A 22622-nucleotide genomic window follows, 5' to 3' on the forward strand; every position below is an offset into this window, starting at 1 on the left:
ATACCTCATATAACTTCTAACATATCCACACTAAAAGGTTCGAAATATCTAGGGGTAAAACAAGCTAAAAAGGATCTAAAACCAATGAAAACAGATATATTAACTACATTATATTGCAGTAAAATGAAACAAAATTCACCAAATAACTAAAACAGCTTCTGAGAGTTTTAAGGCAATTTAATAGAGTATATAACAAAGATTAAATCAGGGAACATCTGTTACATAGAGAATGATCAGTGTAGAACACTTTTATTCTAAGTTTTAAATATCATATCAACATTTGTAGAGGCTCGACGATATTGATTCAACTCCTTGAAGAAATTAACCTGTTCTTCAGCACCTCCTATTTTCGTACTCAATTCAATAGTTATTTTTTCCAGCACAGGGGAGCAGGCTAGTAGAAATTTTATAAGTTTTAGTTCATTGCTCAACCCTCTGATACCAACAAGGTATATGATTTTAAGGTGTTGAAAGATATAAGTGTCATCAAACTGACTTAACTGACCATCTGATTCTGCTTCATCATTCGCAGCCTATATTACAAAGACAGAAACAAGATTATTAGAATTGCACATATAGGTAATATCAAGGAGAAGGTTGCTAATAAGATACATTCGAATCAAAAACTCACTTTGATACGTAGTCGTTCTAGATTTGGTGAGCTCAATAACAAGCAGAGAACAAGAGAGATGTTGGAATCATAATTCAGAGCTATATCTATAAGTTCAAGTGCTTGTAACCTTGTCAGGAACTTCGGAAACATTTTTGGAGATGTAAAATCATTGAAATTGAATACCTGCAAATCAAACAAACATTACAAAATAGTTAGCAACAATTAATAAAGAATTCATGGAACAAAATTTCAGCTATATAATAACATTAAAAATTAATTACTAACCCTTAAACTTATCTTTTCCACATTAGCCAAACAACTAAAGAAATCAGTCACGCTTTTGCTCCCTTGCAACGTTTGACAATAATTCATATGTAGAGACAAAACTTCTATAGCTCTGGTTGCTACCAAGGATACATCAATAACCTTCTGGGCTCTCAAAATAAACTCTCGAAGTTTCGGAGCACGAATAGTCATATTGCCGGAAGAAATATAGAAAGATAAATGGAGGCGCTCAAGCAATGGGCATTTGGAAATAAGATTTGTCAACGCATCCCCTCGGCTGTAATATGTGTAGGTGATATCAATCTCTAGACTAATAAGACATGGAAAGCCCCTAAATGTTGGAGAAAGAGAACCAAAATTGCAATTGAGGAGTGTTAAATGTGTCAATCTTACAAAAGAGAACAAACAAGTTGGAACGTTTCTATATAGACTGCGATCATCATTTGTAGTAATATCATTGACACCATTATCATAAACAAATCGTAGCCACGAGCTAAAGTCTGTTTTTTTCGGAATCCAAGAGGGGATGTAAAGAACAAATTTACCTATCGGTCCAACATGACTTAAGAGAATATCAGTAACAGCTTTATTGTATGCTAATAATTTGTCAGAAGGTTTAGTTTTTTTTTCACAGATGCATTTAGCGAATGACTCATCAAGTATCAGCTTAGAAGTCGAAGCCCATTTGTTCCTCCAATACTTCGATAGCACGCTCGTCCTTGCTGCTTGTTGCAGAGGTAAACATTCAAGGATTTGCTGTGTTACGTTTAGTGGCAAGTTGCTAATTCTATCGGATGTTGCATGATGTTGCTGCTTAGCTGTGGACATGGTTTTATTGAATCTTTGTTTTTTTGAAATATGGTTTTGATGAATCAAATGTTTATAATAGGGTTGAAAACTTTGAGATTTGGAGGAAACAATACATGGACTTAGCTTATATAGCATAAAATGACAGAGATAACTTTAATTTTTCAAGGGAGTTGAAGAGGTGGAGAGGGATGGAGGATCACATTCAATGAACTAGTATTGTTAGGAATATAAGAAAATATATTATTGTGATATATTTTCCATATAGATCTTATGATATTATATTTAGGATAATAATATATCTTAGTGATATTCTAAGATAGATTTATGGAAGTTTATATGATAGAGTTTATATTGTGTAGGTTATCTTTTGTAGACTATAAATAATAGCCAAGATCATCAATACAATTCAAACTCATTCTCTCATAAATAATTTAGCAAGTATTGATAAACTAATTGGTTCATTCCCCTTTACACAGTAGTTACGAATTTACTTCCCTCGAAAATGGGTGATCATTATTAGGGTTGTACACAGTTTGGTCTGGACCGTAACCAAACCAGACCAAACCGCATTTTAGCGGTTTGGTTTGATTTACAGTTTGAAAAAATACGGTTTGGTTTCGATTTTTTGGGAAATACGGTTTGCGATTTGGTTTGGTTTGGTTTTTAAAAAATTATAAACCAAACAAAACCGTAAACCAGTAAACCGCATTTTAGTATTTATATAATTTTTAAATAAATTAAAATAGTTATTATATATTATTAAAAAAAAAATGAAAAATCATTAGAAGATTATAAGGTCAGTATACTACTATACTCTATACTCAATCTCAAATATAATGTAGTATGAATTATTTTGATGGACAAATTTATTATATTTTTTTCCAATGTTAATTTGTTATGTATTATTTTAATTATGTGTTATTGTGTTAGCACTTAGCACTTGATTAGTTGGTTGTTATTTTTATTAAAATTTTGTAGTATAATTCAATCCCTTAAAGCTAATTATTTGAACTTTATTATAAGTTTATTAATATTTGACAATTTTTAAGAAAAAATGTCGTCTCATCATAAACCGCAAACCAAACCGCATTATTACGGTTTGGTTTGGTTTGGTTTCAATACTAATATGGTTTGGTTTGATTTGGAAAATTGACCAAACCGTATATAGCGGTTTGGTTTGGTTTAGACTCAAACCGTACCAAACCAGACCATGTTCACCCTTAATCATTATAGCTGAGAAATTTAAGTAGATGGCCTTTTGAATTTCCATTTAATATAAGAATAATTCCCAAAGTTGATCTGAATTCCAATGTTGCCATTTATATATTAGATACTTTGTATTATACTCCTTCCTCTTATCTCATTTGAAATACTCCCTTCGTCCCTAAATTACATTTTTAATTCTAACATTTATTTGTCACATAATAGAGAGAATTAAGAATGTAGAGTACTCCCTCCGTCCCTTATCAACATTCATGCTTTTTATTTTGGGTGTTTCAAAATTACATTCTTACTTTCCCTTTTTAGTAAATAAATTTTTGCCAAATATCCTCAAATTATCTCTACATAGTTGTGATGCGACATTACTTTTATTATTTTTCAGTGTTGCAATAAATGGCACATAAACCATAATTTTGGCACTCACCCTTTTAAACATTTTAGATCCAGCACTATACTGAAATATGATTGATCCTTTTATTTTTCACCCAAAAAATGTAGATCTTTTTTTTTTTTTTTAAAAGGATTGATGGCATGTGCTTCGTTTAATATCATTCTATCTTTGTTTTATTCAAAGACAACAATAAATGTCTTGTAATTCCCACATTACTTTCCAATCATAGATTTTAAGGTTACTCAAAGTTCTATAATTCCCGTATAATTTTAAAAATAGGAATGTAAATAAGGAACGGAGAGAGTATTTACTGTATACTTGTTACTCTCTATATTTTTGGACAACGATACTCATAAATCATACTCCCTCTATTCTTTATAATTCTTTACGTATTCACGTCTATTTTGGGTGTTTCACTTTAATTTTATGTTTCTTATAAGCTGTACATAATATTACAACTTTATTTCTACTCTAATATTTTAAATTTGTATTCATCTATTGTGTTTTATTTTCCAAGACTCCCATTTAATTGGAGTAGTTTGCAATTGACAATCCAAGAACAAGCAAACAATAACCAAGCAATGAAGAAGAGAATAAGCCAAAAGGAGTCAGGAGAGGGAGGAGACAATGGCCCTGTTTGGTAGTTAGCTTATTGGGGGTATATTAGCTTATTTGATTAACTTTAGCTGATTGACTAGTCAAACAAGCTAATACAAGTGTTTGGTAGTAAGTATTGAAAGAGTTTATTCCACTAAATAAGCTCTTTTTGAAAAAGCTCATTTTAGGAGCTTTTTCAATTAGCTTATTCATTAATTATTATGAAATGACACTTATAACCTCATTTAATTTAAAATTCTATCTAAACTACCTACCCCACAATTAGTTTATTGGTCATTTCACATATTCAATCACCTTTAAGCTATCAGCTATTTACTAAACACTTTTATATAATCAGTTAATACAATAAGTTAGTCAAATCAGTTAATAAAATCAGCTAGTCAAAATCAGCTAACTCAATCAGCTTTAACTTTCAGCTTTCTCCCAAACAGGGCCAATGTGAATGTATGAAATTCAAATCCTCCTTACCAAATACTCTTTACCTTCTCCCCAATGCCTCTGTCAAACTAAGAGGATGGCATGAAAAGCGAGTTTTGATCGGAGGGAAAGATGGGTCTTAAAAAAAAATTGCAACACACTGAATACTTTTGTCTTCAAAAATTTAAGCAAAACCACGAGTATTATTTGTTGCATTCACCCCAATTACCCAAAGCAAAGTGCACGGTGCATTCTTGATAAGTTTAACAACCAACACCAACCACCACGACGACCACCCTCCTGTTGAAAATAGAGAAAGCATATATAAACAATGCACAGGATTATGTGTAAAATTAAAGGTACAGAAATAAAAGACGATGACATGATAATAATTATCTACTTCATCAAATAGCAATTGTCAAAAAATTTAATAAAATCACCTGTATTGTTTAAAACACCGTACCTTTATAGGAGACCTATCAGTTTTTTTCTTTGGCATGATATTAATCTTTGCAATTGGTGAGGCTCGACGATACTGCATTGCTTCCTCGATAAAATTAATCGTTTCTGTAGTCATATTTAGCTCAACAGTCATTTCCTCCAGTGCAGGAGAACATGCAAGTAGAAACTTCATAAGCAGCAACCCATTAATCAACTCCGAAATACCAATAAGCTGTATCTTCTTGGTATGGACGATGGAAGCAAGAGCCATCAATCTGGGCTAATGGACCATCATGGACATTTTCATAGCGTGGGCAATTTGTTGCCTGATTTTATGCAAGAATGATTTTAGATAAGCGTCAAGTGTCACATAAGAGTAAAAAGAGTACGAAAAAATTGGCCTAAACAACACGACCTTTTACCAAGGTGCATATAGCAACATGAATACTAGTACAAAGTCGTAGCACCATAGTTTTTTTTCATTGCGTGCACAAAAAAGAGTTATATGTTTTATTATTATTATCAAAAATCGCATTACATTGCATGTCTCAATTTGGATGCAGAAAATTGATCAGGAAAAGCTAATTAATGACGAAATTAACATGAGCCAATGATAAAAAATTTGTCAAAACTTACTTCAATATGTAGTAGCTCCAAGTGTGGGGAGCTCATAAATAAGCAGAGAACAAGAGAAATGCTGGAATGACAAAACAGTGATATTTCTACGACTTTGAGAGTTCGCAACCTTTCCAGCTCTTCTGGAAACTTTGTGGGAGATCTTAAACTGTAAAGCTCTACTCCCTGAAATTTATATCAAAGATTGATAAACTGTAACAATATTACAATACTTGACAGATAATTCATAGTGTAAAACTTAATCATAACACTTACCCACCAAAATGAATGTCCAAGAATGAGCTTCTCAACGTTGCACAAGTTGCTGAAGAAGTCACTCATGTGATTGCTGTGTTGATACTTTTGACTATAACAATCTAGGGATAGCTTGTTTATATTTGTTGTTCCCTCCAAGGATAAATTACCAAACCAATAGTCCACAAACAAGTCTTGAAGTTTCGGAGCACAAATAGTCAGATTATAAAGTCGTTCAGCTAAGCTTATATTGAGGATCTTAAGCTGAGGACATTTGGAAATAAGAATTTCAAACAAATTAACCACTGTATGATTGCCTGGACTCATGTAGAGTTTCTCCAACTTAAGACTAACAAGGCATGGAAACCCCTTAAATGTAGCTGGAAGAGGGGACAATATGCAATCGATGAGTGTCAAGTGTGTCAAGCTCTCACAAGAAAATAAGCATGTAGGCAAGTTCATTCTTGGACTGCGAGAATCCTCTAGTGTAAATTCCTTAACACCATTGGAACTAAGATACTGCATCCACTGACTAATGTCATATTCGTTTGGAAGCCAATAGGGAAGGTAAAGATTGAACTTTAATATCGGGCCAGCATGACTAAAAAGAATATCATAAACAACATTTGTATATGCCAATAAATTGTCTTCAGTATCTAATCGTCCCTTCAGAATGCTAGAGAAGAGATCCTGATCAAGTAAAAGTTGGGAAATTGAACCCCATTCAAGTCTCCAATGGCTCGATAGGATGCTCATCCTTGCTGCATCTCGCAGGGGTAAACATTCTAGGATTTGTTGTGTTACATTTTGGGGCAAGTTGCTGATCCTATCAGTTTTTTGGTTGAGCTTGAGCTTGCTTGCAATCCAAGTTGCAAACATGTTGATTAATCTAAGGGATAGAAAAAGGGTGGTGAACTTAGTAAAATTCTCACAGAAATGAGATTATGCAGCATAAAATTAAAGATAGCTTTGATATATTTGTGCAGTTGAAGAGTAGATGGTTCACATTCAATACATAAATGGAAAACCAAACATTTATCTAAAACCTTAATGAAAAGAACTGCAAATGGCAATTATTTTGAAAAGAGAGAGCTCAACAAGTGACATTGAAGCAAAAGATAAGATCCTTCAGAGAAACCAACAATGATGACGACAACCTTATACAGAAAAACCAATCAAACCACTTGAAAAGAAGAGGGAAAACAATTAAAAAGTGAAGTATCAGACAACATATCACTAAAGAAAAGCAAACAAACTTGAATAGCATAATCTCAACTCTATTCCCCAAGGACTCAACATCTAACAAAAAACTAGTAAGAACATGTTTGTTCACACATATTATGAGGCTTAATCGATAATGACATCTTTTTCACATGATTCATGTCTAGCCATTGTAGCTATGTTGCAATTTAGCATTTCACTGCTACCCAATGCTATATTTGAGATTCATACCTATACAAGAAACAAAAACGAATGCAAGCATTCCCACATACTGATATAGAAGTAAAAGATAGAGAAGCTCAAATTTTACCAAACCGAATCAGTGTTAAGAGAAGGCATTTAATAATAACAAGGGCAGATCACAGACTAAATACAGAGTACTCTGTCAAAATATATACTATGAATTATTATAAATAAGCATCAAATGCCAAATTGAAGGTAGAAGCAAGAACATAATCCAAAACCGATGTGACTTCCCTACCCCAGCCTTCCTGATTCTATACCCAATGAAGAATATCTTAATATGTAAGATAATAGAAATAAGATTTATTCCATTAATAAGGTCAAGAACTTGGCTTTTCAATTGACAACTAGTTTACTAAAAGCTGATCCATGAAGAAATTCTTGGATTGTCGTCGCTAGATCTTAGCAAGAGGCCTTAACACCCTAAGCACTCTTATACTAACAAGGTCCACACTTTTGGTTTCAATGGAATCAACTCATCTAGGTTTTCTCTAATTATTTTATTTTATTTTTTATTACAAAGCAGCAGCTACTTAAACGAGCCAACATCCAACCTTTGTGCAACATAGATAGAATATACAAAGTTTATACTAAATTTCTAATTTCCAGTGTAATAAACTTCCAAAGTAATTGCCTTACACGCAAATTAGATCATCAATACTACGACACAAGCACACAATGCACATTGCGCACCAAAATAACACAACACTAGCATACTAATAAGTATTAACTCCACACACACACTCGCCCACAAACACAGATCTTAACTAATATGTGAAATGCAATGTAACCAGAAACTAACATGAAATAGCCAGTGAAGAAAATCCCATCTCTTTTTTCAGCAACTTGTAAAAAGACTCCCACCCATTACAGTATAAGCCCATTTTCACGAACTCAATCAAACAAATTGTTACGAGCTTTAAATAAACACCATTAAAACACAATTGATCATCAAAATTCAAAATTGACCAATTGTAACAAAACCCTTGAATTCTACCAACAAACAGCTAATACAAAGCAACATCAAATTACAAATTACAAGAATTCTTATCTTTCAACAAAAGACCCTAAACGTTATTAGTAAATAAAGTTTTGAGAGAAATTCAAAATAGGGGCAAATCATTTCACAAAATAGAAATCCCGGAAACAGAAATTAAATCAATACTAGTGGGAAATCCGTAAACATACCAGGAGAAGTGATTGCAAAGTTGCAATTAGCGATATCGACCAAGACAGATAATCAAAGAAAGTAGACGGAGTAAACTTGTTTATCTTTTATTTTATTTTTATTTTTTTCGGAAAGGAGTAAACTTGTTTAAGAGCTTAAAGAACTCAACAACCGTAGCTAAAAATATGGAATTTTTTTTTTTTTTTTTTTTTAAATATACTTGCATATTTACTTCACCTTAAAAAAAAAAAAAAAAAATTTAGTTCGGCAAAATTAATTTCGGTTCAATAAAAATAATTTCAGTTCAGTAAAAAATCAGTTTTAAAAAAAAAAAAAAACGTGCGATTGAATTTTTAAATATATATATATATATAACTAATATGGCATTCCAACTTTTCGCCAAGTGTCGTGCCACGTAGGGTAGAATTATATAAAATTCAATTTGTAGATTAAAAAAGTTAATTTAGAATTCTATTTTCAATCAAATTTGGATAGAATTTTAGGATAAAACTAGTTTAAGTCCCGTGCAATGCACGGTTTTTACTTAGCATATTTATAAATTATAATGTTAATTTAACAATAATTAATTAAAAATAAAAATCAATATTTTTAATTGAAACAAATACTTGATTTTCTTTTCCATAAAATACCTATTATAAAATATTATATGTCAAAATATTTTCATTGAATGCATATAGAATATACTTTATATATAGTTGTCAAATAGAAAGTTAAATATTATAGGATATTATAAAATAATGTTCATAAATATTTGTTAAAAGAAGGAAAGTAAAAGTGGCGGGAATTTTTTTAATCAAAACTTGACAAGTGTCATATCAGATTCGCCTTTAGTATAATGTAATTGATTGTTAATTTAGAGTTTTATTTTCGATAAAGTACCAATATTTCATATATACAAATTAAATTATAATTTTATTAAAAAACAAATTATAACACTCATAAATTATCATATTAATTTATTTTTTGTATCATAGTTTTTTTTTTGGAGCGAAGGAATTAGCTCAAAATGCATCACATCCATTATTTATAATATATTCTAATCAATTAAAACAATATACTTTACAATCTAATATAATTTTATTAATGTGTGTAGACCTGTCAATCAGGTCGGGTCACGAGTCCTGGGTCATTATTTCTGGTTACGGGTCAAGAAATAATTTTCACCAATGTTATAACTATTAGTCATTACATGCATACTATATAGTTTAAATCATCACAAAAACACATCAATTCCTAACTAAATTTGTATCAATGATATGTTTTAAAATTTGACATATAGATTAAAAATTTATCTTAAAATTTAATAAACAACCCGGGCATCGCACGGGCACAAAACTAGTATATATATATATATATATATATATATATATATATATATGCTAAAATTTGTTATATATTTTAAAAAAAATATTTTATATTCAATTAATTTAAACTGAAAAATCTCATTCGCCAATTTTGCTTACGTGGCATTTGAATTATTTAATTATAAAAGATTTTAATAATCTCTTATTTAATTGGCTACTACTAAAATTTATAATCCTACATGGCACACTAAGAAAATTAGATCCTGTGGCTCTCTTAAAAACTTGGGAAAATAATCCCCTTTAAATATATATATATATATATATTATAATAGAAAATCAGCAAAAATAATTTCAGTTTAGTAAAATTAATTTAAGTGAACGAGGGCCTTGTATAACTGATTTTCGTTTCATTAAAATAATAATCTTCTAAAATATTCTGAATATATACAACATAAAATAATCATTTTGATTAATTACTAGATATATCTCTATGAATATTAATAACAAACTTTTATATGTTTTTCTTTTTTTGTGCAAATGAGTCACAATGGCGAGTACATATTTATAACGGGGGAAGGGGGTATGAGGATTCGAACCTCTGACAACAAGGGTCAAAGGTGGGGTTGAAGCCACTGCTCCAAACCCCTTCCAACCAAACTTTTATTTGTGGTTGACCACATCGTGTGGCCAATCACATATAGTGATCTAGAGGTTATTTGGTTAGTGTTATAGGAGTTACTTGATCAGGGGTTATTAAGTCGATCAAGGGTTACTCGATCAAGGTAAGGGCGAAACCAGGAAATAATTTGAAGGGGCCGAAACTTATATTAAGGGTATGTTCGGCAAAATATAGCTGTGAAGGTAGCTGTAGCTGTGGAGATAGCTGTGAGCTGTGTATGTAGCTGTTAGCTGTCAACAAGCTGTTAGCTGATATGAGGGTTCGGTAAAGTAGCGGTTGACTAGCTGTTACATATAAAAATGAACATTTTATTTTTAAAACTATAGATTAAATTTTCAACAGCTACCTCAAAAGCTACCTCTAATTTCAAAAGCTAATCTTTCTAACTTTTCATAAAAGCTACCTCCACCACTAAAAGCTACCCTAACCACTACTTTGCCAAACAGTCACATTTTTTGTCAAGTAGTGATTTGACTTGGTCAAACTACTAAAAACTACTCAAAAGCTAGCGCCGAACACGCCCTAACTAAGATAATATTAAATATGTTTTCAGTTGCAAACTTTTTATTTTCATTATTATAAATTAGCTTCGACGACTATATTTTTTTTGATAAATTTATTTACTAAAGAGTAATATATAACAAAACAAATAATGTTATTAGCTAATAGGTTTTACGTACTATGATTAGACTCAATGTATAGTTTCAAATAAACCAGGCCATCCATTTTGATTATCAAAGATATGGTTAAATCTGTACAATATGTTCATAAGTGCGGGCAAAACTCAAAACATTGTGACCAATTATAATCAAATAGAAAAGGAAAAAAATTATGCCTAGTAGTTGATTTTCAACAAAATATCTTTAACCCATAGTTTTGTTATTCATCAAAATAATCAAGATTACATAGAATAACACAAAACCAACAAGATTTTGGCTAGTGCTTAAGATTGAGAGCTTGTGTACAATGTTAAGAGTTTGATTTTTTTCCGGAAAATTTGCAAATTGCAGCCATTTAAAGTTCGCATTTTGCAAATTGCAGCCATTTAAATTTTTTTTTTGCAAATTGCAGCCCAAAAGTTCGTATAAATTGTAAATTGCAGTCTGATTCTATTTTTACATCGGTTTACATGTTGAAAAATCTTCGGTTAAGGTTTTAGGGGTCATTTTAGCCCTTAAGGACCCGAATTGAGCTCGGAATTAGCAAAAAAAAAACGTAAGTGTCTCATATTTACAGTTTCCCACAAATCGATATATTTTTGTTACGCAAAACGAGATACTTGCGTTATTTTTTTGCTAATTCCGAGCTCAATTCGGGACCTTAAGGAATAAAATGGCCCTTAAAACCTTAATCGAAGATTTTTCAACTTGTAAACCAATGACAAAGTTGAATCGGGCTGCAATTTACAATTTATATGAACTTTTGGGCTGCAATTTGCAATTTTTTTATTTAAATGACTGCAATTTGCAAAATACGAACTTTAAATGGCTGCAATTTGCAAATTTTCCATTTTTTCCTTTTCCCATTTGTATTATGTATTGCCATTGTGGCTCATTTGTACTAATGCTTAAAGACAAATATAAAATCATACAAGAATTAAATTTACGCTATACAATTAAGTCAATTAAGAATATGAGGAATATAATTATAAAAAAGATTGTAATAACAAATAAACAAAAGAACAAATAGAAATATTGCAAGGATAAGAGGAATATTGGAAAAACTAATAAAAGAAAGATTAGAATGTGTTTAAGAAATTGCTGATGAGCTTGAGAAGGCTGTGGTTGTTGAATAATTTTGAGAATTGGAGACAAAATGACAAGTTAATAACTAATTTACTTAGGCAAAGGTGTTGTATTTTAATTATATAAGAATATTAAAGCAAATAATAGGAAGCTTAGAGTTCTCGGTAACAAGAAACCTCTGTTTATAGAAGACAAAGTTGCTGCCCCTGTTTTACGGAAATCTGATTTCTGGAATTTGGGGTTGCTGCCCGATCGGGCCACCACCACCCGATCGGGCGCGAGAGGTTGCGTTTTCTGAAGATTCCCTCAGCCCGGTCGGGCAGTGGCCGGCCCGATCGAGCGCGGTATGGGAAGGAGAAGTTGCGAACGGTTTTCTCTTCGTAAATGCTGTTGGTTCGCTTGCTTTTATGCTTTAATATAAATATGTTCTATGAACATATGTTGTCAGTACTTTTAGAAGAAAAAATCAGAAACCTTTTTCTCTTGAAAGAATTTTGCAAGTTTTAATTATCATCATCTCAAATCCAAAGGCTTACTTACATTGATTTGTAATCATCCTACGTGTGATTGCAAATGTTCTTCGTTGTATCTCCTAAGTAAATTTCCGTGAAAACCCGGTTGTAGTATAGGGTCGGAATTATACTTTTGGGAAAGTGATTCTGTTCACGCCTCGAAGATTTTCCGGTCTAATTTGTTTGCTATTTTTGTGACCCTTGTTTAAATATACAAAATCCCCAACAATCCAAAAGTATAATCTCTACAAAGATGGCAAATGTGAAGGAATTATTGACGTATTTCCTGAAATTGGACAAGTTCGAGGAGTGTTTTTACGAAGATGGTAAAAGTTTGTAACTGCAATTGGGTGACATCTCTTGGAGTGGTGTTTGTTCTCATCCCCGAAGTTAATGGAGGAAGAAGACGAGTCTTTGGAGGCCACAAGAAAGAGGATCAAGTGGGAGAACGGTTTGTTCGGTACCATTAAATTGATGCAATTCGCGGTATTTTTATTATTATAATTTTCCATGGCGAATTGGTTAGTGTTTCTAATTTTTCTATATTGTTTTATTTATTCCATGCTTGAATTAATGAATGGTTTAGTTCATTGACTGTTTTTATTTTATGATTATTTAGCATGGATGATTTGTTATCAATTATGTATTTTATTTGATGATGACTTTTTATAGAAAGTATTAACATGTATTGTTATGTTAATTGTTATTTATTATGTAATTGATATTGCATATGCTAATTATGATTCATGGATTGTTGACTATTGATGGTAATTAATGTGGCAAGAATTATGTTTTAATAAAGTATTTATTAGTCTATGCATGTGAAAGGTCCGTTGTAGTTTTCAATGGGTTATGCGGTAATGACTAATGGCCACAGTAATTGGAGTAATTTTTGAGGTATTTCAAATGTCTTGATTTGATTCAAGTGATGCTCCTTTCGATAGGTCATGAATTTTATAATGTGGATAGTATGGTATATATTATTGTTTATTTAATTTATTCAAGTTTTGAATTTATTGTTTTATTTGACAAGACTGATTTATTTTATGTTCTAAGCTATGATATTGTCTTGTGTAATTATTTATGTAAATTCAGTTGTATAAGTGTATGTATATGAAACAAATTTGATGGCAATGGGCTAAGGAGTTTGTCAATTTTGTATATATGTTGTATTAATTCTTATACATGAAATTGATTTTGGTTTATGATGAATGAGCTAGATAAAATTATCTTTCATGATTTCCATGTTTTGGAGGAAGAATTTAATTCTTGATTATTATCATGATGAAAGGATAGTTGTTTTGACAAAATATTGGTTTATTTTGTTGGTTTGAATATGTCATGTTATGTTGGAGTTAAGCCAACTAAGTTATGACATATTTGTTTATTTATTGGTGTTATCATGTGATTGATGTTTGATTTGTGTTTTAATTATCTCAATTAAATTCAATGTGGAAAAGAGTAATTATTGCTTGTTTAAGTGCATGAGTGATTTTCATTGCACATTTTCCTTGGGCAATATGAAGTGTTTAGCAACTGTCATTGAGGTTTTATCAACATGTTGCTATGTTTATTTAGTTTATTCTAAGGATGAAGCCTAGACATATTTAAAATCTACAAAGTGAAGTAGTGTTGCAAACTAACGGAAAGTTTATAAAGTTTGAGAAACAATTTAGGAGGTGAATGTTATTAACCAAGTTGAATCCAGTCTATAGGTTTAGTACATGAACTACCGCGGTGTATACACCACAACAAAATGGTGTAGCGGAAAGGAAGAATAGAACACTAGAGGAAGTGATTAGTTCTATGCTGTCTTATTCGGTTTTAAGTGATGGATTTTGGGGTGAAGTCATTTTAACGACTTGTTACGAGTTAAATCGTGTTCCCATGAAAGGGAAGGATGTTACCCCATGTTAGCTATGGTACAAAAGAAAACCAAACTTGAGTCATCTTAAAGTTTGGAGTTGTAGAGCAATTGTAATAATGCCAGAACCTAAATGTACAAGTTAGGTGAAAATGGAGTTGAATGCAATTTTGTAGGATATGCGGTACATAGCAAATCCTATAGGTTCTATGTAATAGAGCAAAATGACTTTTGGTCGGTTTACACCACCATTGAGTCAAGGAATGTATGGTTTGATGAAAATAGATTTTCTTCAATTCCTAGATCAAAGGATGTAACTCCGAATACCAAAGCTGAAAGTTTTGATCAAGGTTTCATTGATCAAGAGGTGGATGACCAAACTCATTTAGAGAAGACATCTACATCATCATCACAACTAAGGATAAGCAAGAGGGCAAGGAAAGGAAAAATCTTCTGGCCCGGATTTTCATGTGTACTTGGTTGAAGGATCAAGGGATGAAGTTTCACTACAACATCCATACATTTTAATGTGGAAAATGATCCTTTAACATATAAAGAGGCTATGAAGTCTCGGGATGTTCCACTTTGGAAGAAAGTAATTAATGATAAGATGAAATCTATCATGGGAAACAACACTTGGGTATTAGCTAATTTACCACCTAGTTTAAACCAATAGGGTGCAAATGGATCTTCAAAGAAATTGAGGATTGATAGGACTATTAAAAGTTCAAGGCCCGGTTAGTGGCATAAGGTATATGCACCTGTAACTAGAATCTCAGCAGTTGGATTGTTAATTGCCTTTGCGACAATTGAAAATCTAGGGATCCATCAAATGGATGTCAAGATTGTACTCTTGAATGGAGATCTAGAAGAAGGGGTTTATATGTGACAACCAGAAGGGTTTGTTGTGGAAGGCCATTAGGCAAAAGTTTGCAAGTTATTTAAATCACTGTATAGGCACCTAAGCAATGACATCAAAGTTTGATGGGGTAGTGTAGTCTAATGGTTTTATGTATAACAATTTTATAGCAAATTTGATGACAACGATTAAAGTGTCAAAATTTGTCTATATGTAGATGACATGTAGATTTTTGGATAGAACGAATTTGTCACAAGTTGAAATGACAAAGTTCTTCCTTAGTTCATTGTTTTCCATGAAAGACATGGATAAGAGGATGTCATCTTGGGCATAAGAATAAAGAAGGTAAAAGAAAAGTTGATCTTGTCATAATCTCATTATATTGAGAAAGTGCTCAAGAAATACAATGTTAATAAAAGTTCCACCTTTCTTTATTCAACACCTATGGATCATAGTATAAAGTTATTACCTAATGAAGGTAATGCAGTGTCACAACTGGAATTTGCTAGAGTTATAGGATGTTTTGTTATATGTCATGACAAGTACTAGGTCGGCTATCGCTTATGCGATTGGTCAAATGAGTAGGGTCACTAGTAATTTTAGAATACTACATTGACAAACGGTTCATTGTTTGTTGAAGTACTTGAATAAAACCATGGTATCCTTCGGTTGTTGAAGGATATTCGGATGCAAGTTGGATCTCAAATAGAGATTGTTCATTCACAGGTGAATGGGTATTCCCATATGGGGGAGGTGCCATTTCATGGGCATCTAAGAAGTAAATTAACTTGCATTGCGAATTCTTTAAGACGTTGGAGTTCATTGCATTACATTTCACCGGTAAAGAAGCAGAATGGCTAAGGGCTTTTAATGCATGATGAGGTTCGTTTGTTGCAAAAGCCAATATCACTAATAGTGATGAATTGGGATAGCAATGTAATTTTTGGCTAAGGGATTTAGCCAAGTGTAAATTGTATAATGGTGAGTTAAGGTATATTGGTGTAAGGTATTATTACATCCAAGGATTTAACTAAGATAGTGTAAAATTATTGTTTATTTTCGTACGAAGTTAAACTCGACGATTGCTTTAAAAAGCATGGGTTAGAGATGTTAATAAATGGATGGCAATCCTTTTGAGATTGGAGCCCTATGTGATCACAATTAGGAGAATCTCAACTTAACGCCCAATATGACGTTGGGTCTTAAGTTCAATGAGATTAATTCTTTTAGTTGATGATTGGGAACTTGTTTATCATCCAAGGTTAAGTTCCGGTTTTACTGTGATGAAAAGAGGTTGTTTTAACTTAATAGAATTCCTGATATACTGCTCGATCACAGGAGCATGTTTGGAAGTCTACCTATATAAGTACGAAGTTTAGCCGCTTTAAGAAGCTATTGGGGCATAGCTTTGATGTACTTATGAATAGATATGGACACATGGCTTATAGTGTCAAGTTAATATGTATTTAAGTAATTTATCTTGTGTGTGTAACATCTTCAGGTTTCCAATATGTGTTGCTTTTGGTTCAAACGTTTTACGATACCAAATGAATACGGATTCTTGAATTGTATGTTGCACTAAGTGGAAGTTCAAGTCTATGTACACTTTCATTTATGCATGAGATTGTTTTGTGATGATGATGTTTTTTGCAATGAGTCTAGTTTAATTCTCAAAATGGGGGAGGATTGTTGAATAATTTTGAGAATTGGAGACAAAATGACAAGTTAATAACTAATTTACTTAGGCAAAGGTGTTGCATTTTAATTATATAAGAATATTAAAGCAAATAATAGGAAGCTTAGAGTTCTCGGCAACGAGAAACCTCTGTTTATAGAAGACAAAGTTGCTACCCCTGTTTTACGGAAATCTGATTTCTGGAATTTGGGGTTGCTGCCCGATCGGGCCACCACCACCCGATCGGGCGCGAGAGGTTGCGTTTTCTGAAGATTCCCTCAGCCCGGTCGGGCGGTGGCCGGCCCGATCGGGCGCGGTATGGGAAGGAGAAGTTGCGAACGGTTTTCTCTTCGTAAATGCTGTTGGTTCGCTTGCTTTTATGCTTTAATATAAATATGTTCTATGAACATATATTGTCAGTACTTTTAGAAGAAAAAATCAGAAACCTTCTTCTCTTGAAAGAATTTTGCAAGTTTTAATTATCATCATCTCAAATCGAAAGGCTTACTTACATTGATTTGTAATCATCCTACTTGTGATTGCAAATGTTCTTCGTTGTATCTCCTAAGTAAATTTCCGTGAAAACCCGATTGTAGTATAGGGTCGGAATTATACTTTTGGGAAAGTGATTCTGTTCACGCCTCGAAGATTTTCCGGTCTAATTTGTTTGCTATTTTTGTGACCCTTGTTTAAATATACAAAATCCCCAACAGTGGTGAAGCAACCAGCTTCGCTGATGGAGTCGGTGTGGAAGGCCCCTAGTAATGGCTTGTATAAAATTAACACAGATGCTGCCTTTTTTGGTCAGCAGAAGACTGGGTATGGGGGTGTATGTTCTGCGTGACTGCATAGGTGATGTTGTGTTGGCCTGCTGTGCGTGCTCCCATGGGGATTTCGAGGTTGATGTTGGCGAAGCTATGGCGATTAGGCAATGCTTTATGTTGGCTATTGAAGCAGGCTTTCGAGATTTTGTGTTATAAACCGATAACATCAAGCTTTTTCATCATATGAAGAAGAGATTTACTCCCCCAAATGAGTTTGGCATGGTGGTCAAGGATATATTAAAGCTCTCGAAAGAATTTCGAAGGGTATCCTTCTCTTTTGTGATGAGAGCGGGTAATGAAAAAGCGCATTGTTTAGAAAATTTAAGTTGCAATTTAAGTGAGTACCATGTTTGACTCGAAGAGTACCCACTTGAATTACAAGAGGTCATTTGTAATGATATTGCAAACTTGATGCCTTAATAACATTCTACGCTTTTGGTTTGTTTTTTTTATTATTTTTATCTCTTACTAACAATACTTTATATTATAAGTCTAATCTATAATTTTCTTAAACTATAAGCCAAGTGGCCCAAGTCTGCTATTGCAACTAATACGAAACAAAGGGAATATTAACATGCAACTTAACTATTTATAACAATAATTTAAGGGGGACCAGCTTTTTACAATAAAGAAACTTGCATTTGGGCCACGGGGGCTGGGCCTTGCTCCACCCCTCCGGTGGTTTCGCCCTTGGGTCAGGGATTAATTGGTTGGTTAAGAGTTGCTCAGTCAGGGGTTACTAAGTCGGTTATAGGATACTAAGTTGGTCATGGGTTACTTAATCAAGGGTTACTCGGTCTATCAAGGATTACTTAGTAGATTAAGGGTTACACGATTAGAGGTTATTCTTTGATCAAAGTTTACTTGGTGTGTGTTAGCCGCACAAAAAGTTGATGTTTAATAATATATTATTGTATCATTTATAATGTGCAACTAATTTAGAGGTGATCAAGTCCAGGGGCGGATCCAACGAGGTTAGGGGGTTCAACTGAACCCCATTATTAGATCTGGAAAAAAGATGGGAGTTTTACTTACAAAAAAAAATACAAATGCATTCTTAGTTTTACTTTAAAATGGGAGTTTTACTAAAAAAAAAATAGAAACACATTATATTATTGTACAATTTATAATGTGTAGCTAATAAAGAATTTTCAAAACAAATATATACAACGTTAGGCGCGCAGCTCAGTTGGATAAGTTAGTAATTTTTAAACAAAAGGTCCCGGGTTTGAGTACATAGATGCATTCTTAGTTTTTTTTTTTTTTTTTTTTCTTTTTAATTTTATCTGTTTTTCCCCTATCCTTAGGGCCTCTCTTTCTCTTTTATTTTTCACATAGATAAAATTAAAAACCATAGGCAAGTAGTCATCCTCTTAGCGACTTCACTCTTCTCTAAATCTCTGGCCGCCGCACTTAGGGGTGTCCATTATTCGGAGTCTAGTCCGAAATCCAATCTAATCCAATCCAAATAAGCTATTTGGATTGGACTTTTTTTTTTATTTGGATTGGATTTGGACTCTAATTGTTTAAGTCCAAAAAGTCCAATCCATATAGACCGAAATAATAATAATAATAATAATAATAATAATAATAATAATAATAATAATAATAATAATAATAATAATAATAATAATAATAATAATAATAATAATAATAATAATAATAATAATAATAATAATAATAATAATAATAATAATAATAATAATAATAATAATAATAATAATAATAATAACCTCAACCCATATAACATTAGTAAGCCCAAACCCAATAGCCCAAATCCGCTAAATCCCCTAATAAGTCTATTGTAGACCCTGGTCCTTCTAGAGTAGATGGACCACTGGCCCATATGCACTACAAACCTCAAATCTCGCGGCCCAAACACTCTCAAAATTTCTTCATTTTTTTTTTTTTTTTTTTTTTTTTGGCTCCAACAAACATATCTCTCTCCTATGCAATTACTTTCATTTCATTTTGCAATTGCTCAATACTTGTCTATCTCCTCAGCAATTGACGAATCACCATGGAAGAAAACAAGAAAAAGGTCCAGAAAGGTAATTAAATATTTGAACAACTTAAAATTTCTTTAGATTTCTTTAAATTCGTTAATTGATTTCCTTCGAACTTGTTGTAATTTGTTAATATTATTTAAATTTTGGTAATTTGTGTATGATTTCTAAACATTTTTCACATTTTTTCAACAAATTATTCTACAAGTAATGATGAAGATGAATTGTTGAAGCTAATCCGATTGATTTCAAGGCATGCAATGGTGCCTTGCGATTGTTCGGATATATTTACCAATTGTTAAAAATTTGCGATGTTCATATTTTTTTACGAAAAATTCAAAATTTGAAATTGTTAAGATTTTTTTATTAAATGTTCAAAAGTAAAGTCGTGGTACATTGCAATTGTTCAGATATTTTTGCTAAATGTTCAAAATTTACGATGTTCGGATTATTTTACTAAATGTTCAAAATATGCAATCGTTCAAATTTTTTATTAAATATTCAAAAGTATAGGCGTGGTACATTGCGATTTTTCAGATTTTTTTTACTAAATGTTGAAAATTTCCGATGTTCAGTTTGGATTTTTTATACCTAATGTTCAAAATTTGCAATTGTTCAGATTTTTTTACTAAATGTTTAAAAGTATAGGTGTGGTATTGTTCAGATACTTTACTAAATAGTCAAAATTTTTGATGTTTAGTTCATATTTTTTTTACTAAATGTTCAAAATTTGCAGTTGTTCATATTTTTTTTACTAAATGTTCAAAGGTATAGGCGTGGTACATTGCGATTGTTCAGATATTTTTACTAAATGTTCAAAAATTTTAATGTTCAATTCGGATTTTTTTACTAAATGTTCAAAATTTGCAATCGTTCATATTTTTTTAATAAATGTTCAAAAGTATAGGTACATTGCGATTGTTCAGATATTTTTATTAAATGTTCAAAATTTTCGATGTTCAGTTCAGATTTTTTTCTTTTTTACTAAATGTTCAAAATTTGCAATCGTTCAGTTTTTTTTACTAAATGTTCTAAAGTATAGACGTGTTACATTGCGATTGTTCATATATTTTTACTAAAAGTTCAAAATTTTTGATGTCTAGTTTGGAATCTTTTTACTAAATGTTCAAAATTTGCAATCGTTCATATTTTTTTACTAAATGTTCAAAATTTGCAATGTCCAATTTTTTTTTTACTAAATTAATCGATCAAATTAATGATAACAATAAATAATATCAATTAATCGATCGTAATAGATTATGATTGAAATCGATCAGATTAGTTGCAACTAATTCAATTGATATTAAACAATAATTTCATCCACAAATTCATTGCAAAATCAAAAAATTAATTAATATATTTTTTTTTGAATAGAAAAATTAACTAATATTGATCACAGTAAATTCATAATAACTAACATGGATTGATCTATTTAGGAATATCGACAATTTTCATCACGTTAAATGCAGAAAATTAATGAAAAAAATTAATAAAAAAAAATCAAAGAATAGAGGAGAGAGAATATAAGAATTTGAAAAAAAAAAGGAATGAATTAAAATCGAGAAAGAAATAAAAAGAGATCAATTTTTTTTAAATAGAGAGAGAGAGAGGGGGTAGATTTGAGTTGTGTTTTATTTGTAAAGTAGTGTGTTTTAGGAGGTGGTCCATCTAAAATAGATGGACTAGGGTTCACACAATTACAATTTAAGTTTGTTTTGTTTATTAGAGTAATGATTCTTGTGAATTTTTTTGGAATTTTTTTTTTTATTAATAATTCGAATAGGATCGGACTGGATTCGGAGTATAAGATTTTAATTTGGATTGGATTGGATTGGATTGAAAACTTTGAATTTGGATTTGGACTATAAAATGAGAGTCCAAATATATTTCGGATTGGATTGGACTAGGCTTCACTTCAATCCAAAGTCCGAACAGACACCCCTAGCCACACAACCACGACCGACGACTCTGCTACAGCGTCATTGCCGCGGGGCTGTCGGACCCTTACTCGGCTACTCCCCTAGGTAAAGGAAGTCTGCTACTCTCTCTCTCACTCTCTCAATTTCTTAAATATTTTGATATGTTTTTTACTTGTTTAAATCGTAGATTGTTAGTCGTTTTTCTTTTAAGTGATTTTTTTTTCAATCTGTTTTTAAGTTTTTCAATTTCTTAATTGTTAATATGTTGATTGTTTTGTTGTGTTGTTAACTGTTAAATGGGCAGTAGAGTAGTGTAACACTGATTAATTTATTTTAGTTATTGTAGTGTGTGACCACGAAAAGTTTGGAGCATTTTTGGAACAAAATCTTAAAAATCATCAAACTTTTCCTCTCCAAACTCTTAACCTATTAGTGAAGACATAGAGGATGAAGAAGACATCGAGTCAACTAATGTCATTCAACCTCCACTTGAAACCAATCCACAAGCACATGGAGCAAGTACTCAAATGTTGGTATTTATTTCAACACTTTATTTTATACTTCAATACCCGATTTATATCTGTGCATTCAGATATTGGGGGCTTGATGAATTGAAGTTCGAACCCCCTAGATACAATTCCTGGATCCGCCACTAAATCAACATCGGTCTACCCCGATCCGACCCGAAAAAAGGCGGGTTTGGGCAAGTCTAAAAACACATTTTTGTTTAAAAAAACCCAAACCCAACCCGGGTTAAGTCTGCTTTGACCCAACTAGCCCGTTATGTTTTGGTGAGTTTGAGCATGAGGAATTATGTTAAGGCCCGACCCGGCCCGATTTTTTTTTTTTATCACCTCTAAGCTAATTATATTCATGGTTAAAATATAGAGCATTTAGGATTTTAGGAACACAACAT

General features: G+C 31.9%; 2 protein-coding genes across 2 annotated transcripts; both read right to left on the reverse strand.

The window, feature by feature from the left end:
• Positions 1 to 254: 254 nt before the first annotated feature.
• LOC145636627 (F-box/FBD/LRR-repeat protein At1g13570-like) lies at positions 255 to 1726 on the reverse strand. The gene is made up of 3 exons (XM_081688197.1): positions 899 to 1726; positions 632 to 796; positions 255 to 533 (listed from the first exon to the last, which is right to left on the reverse strand). Exons 1-3 carry the CDS (start codon positions 1724 to 1726, stop codon positions 255 to 257), a joined length of 1272 nt encoding a protein of 423 aa, XP_081544323.1.
• Positions 1727 to 4256: 2530 nt separating this feature from the next.
• LOC145611973 (F-box/FBD/LRR-repeat protein At1g13570-like) lies at positions 4257 to 8426 on the reverse strand. The gene is made up of 5 exons (XM_081667389.1): positions 8319 to 8426; positions 5688 to 6555; positions 5433 to 5597; positions 4819 to 5122; positions 4257 to 4655 (listed from the first exon to the last, which is right to left on the reverse strand). The coding sequence occupies exons 2-4, from the start codon at positions 6543 to 6545 to the stop codon at positions 5003 to 5005; spliced, it is 1143 nt and encodes a 380-aa protein (XP_081523515.1). The 5' UTR covers positions 6546 to 6555; positions 8319 to 8426; the 3' UTR covers positions 4257 to 4655; positions 4819 to 5002.
• Positions 8427 to 22622: the final 14196 nt, after the last annotated feature.

This window comes from Chenopodium album, chromosome 1, assembly GCF_948465745.1.
Source record: "Chenopodium album chromosome 1, dcCheAlbu1.1, whole genome shotgun sequence".
In the NCBI taxonomy this organism is placed as follows: Eukaryota; Viridiplantae; Streptophyta; class Magnoliopsida; order Caryophyllales; family Amaranthaceae; genus Chenopodium; species Chenopodium album.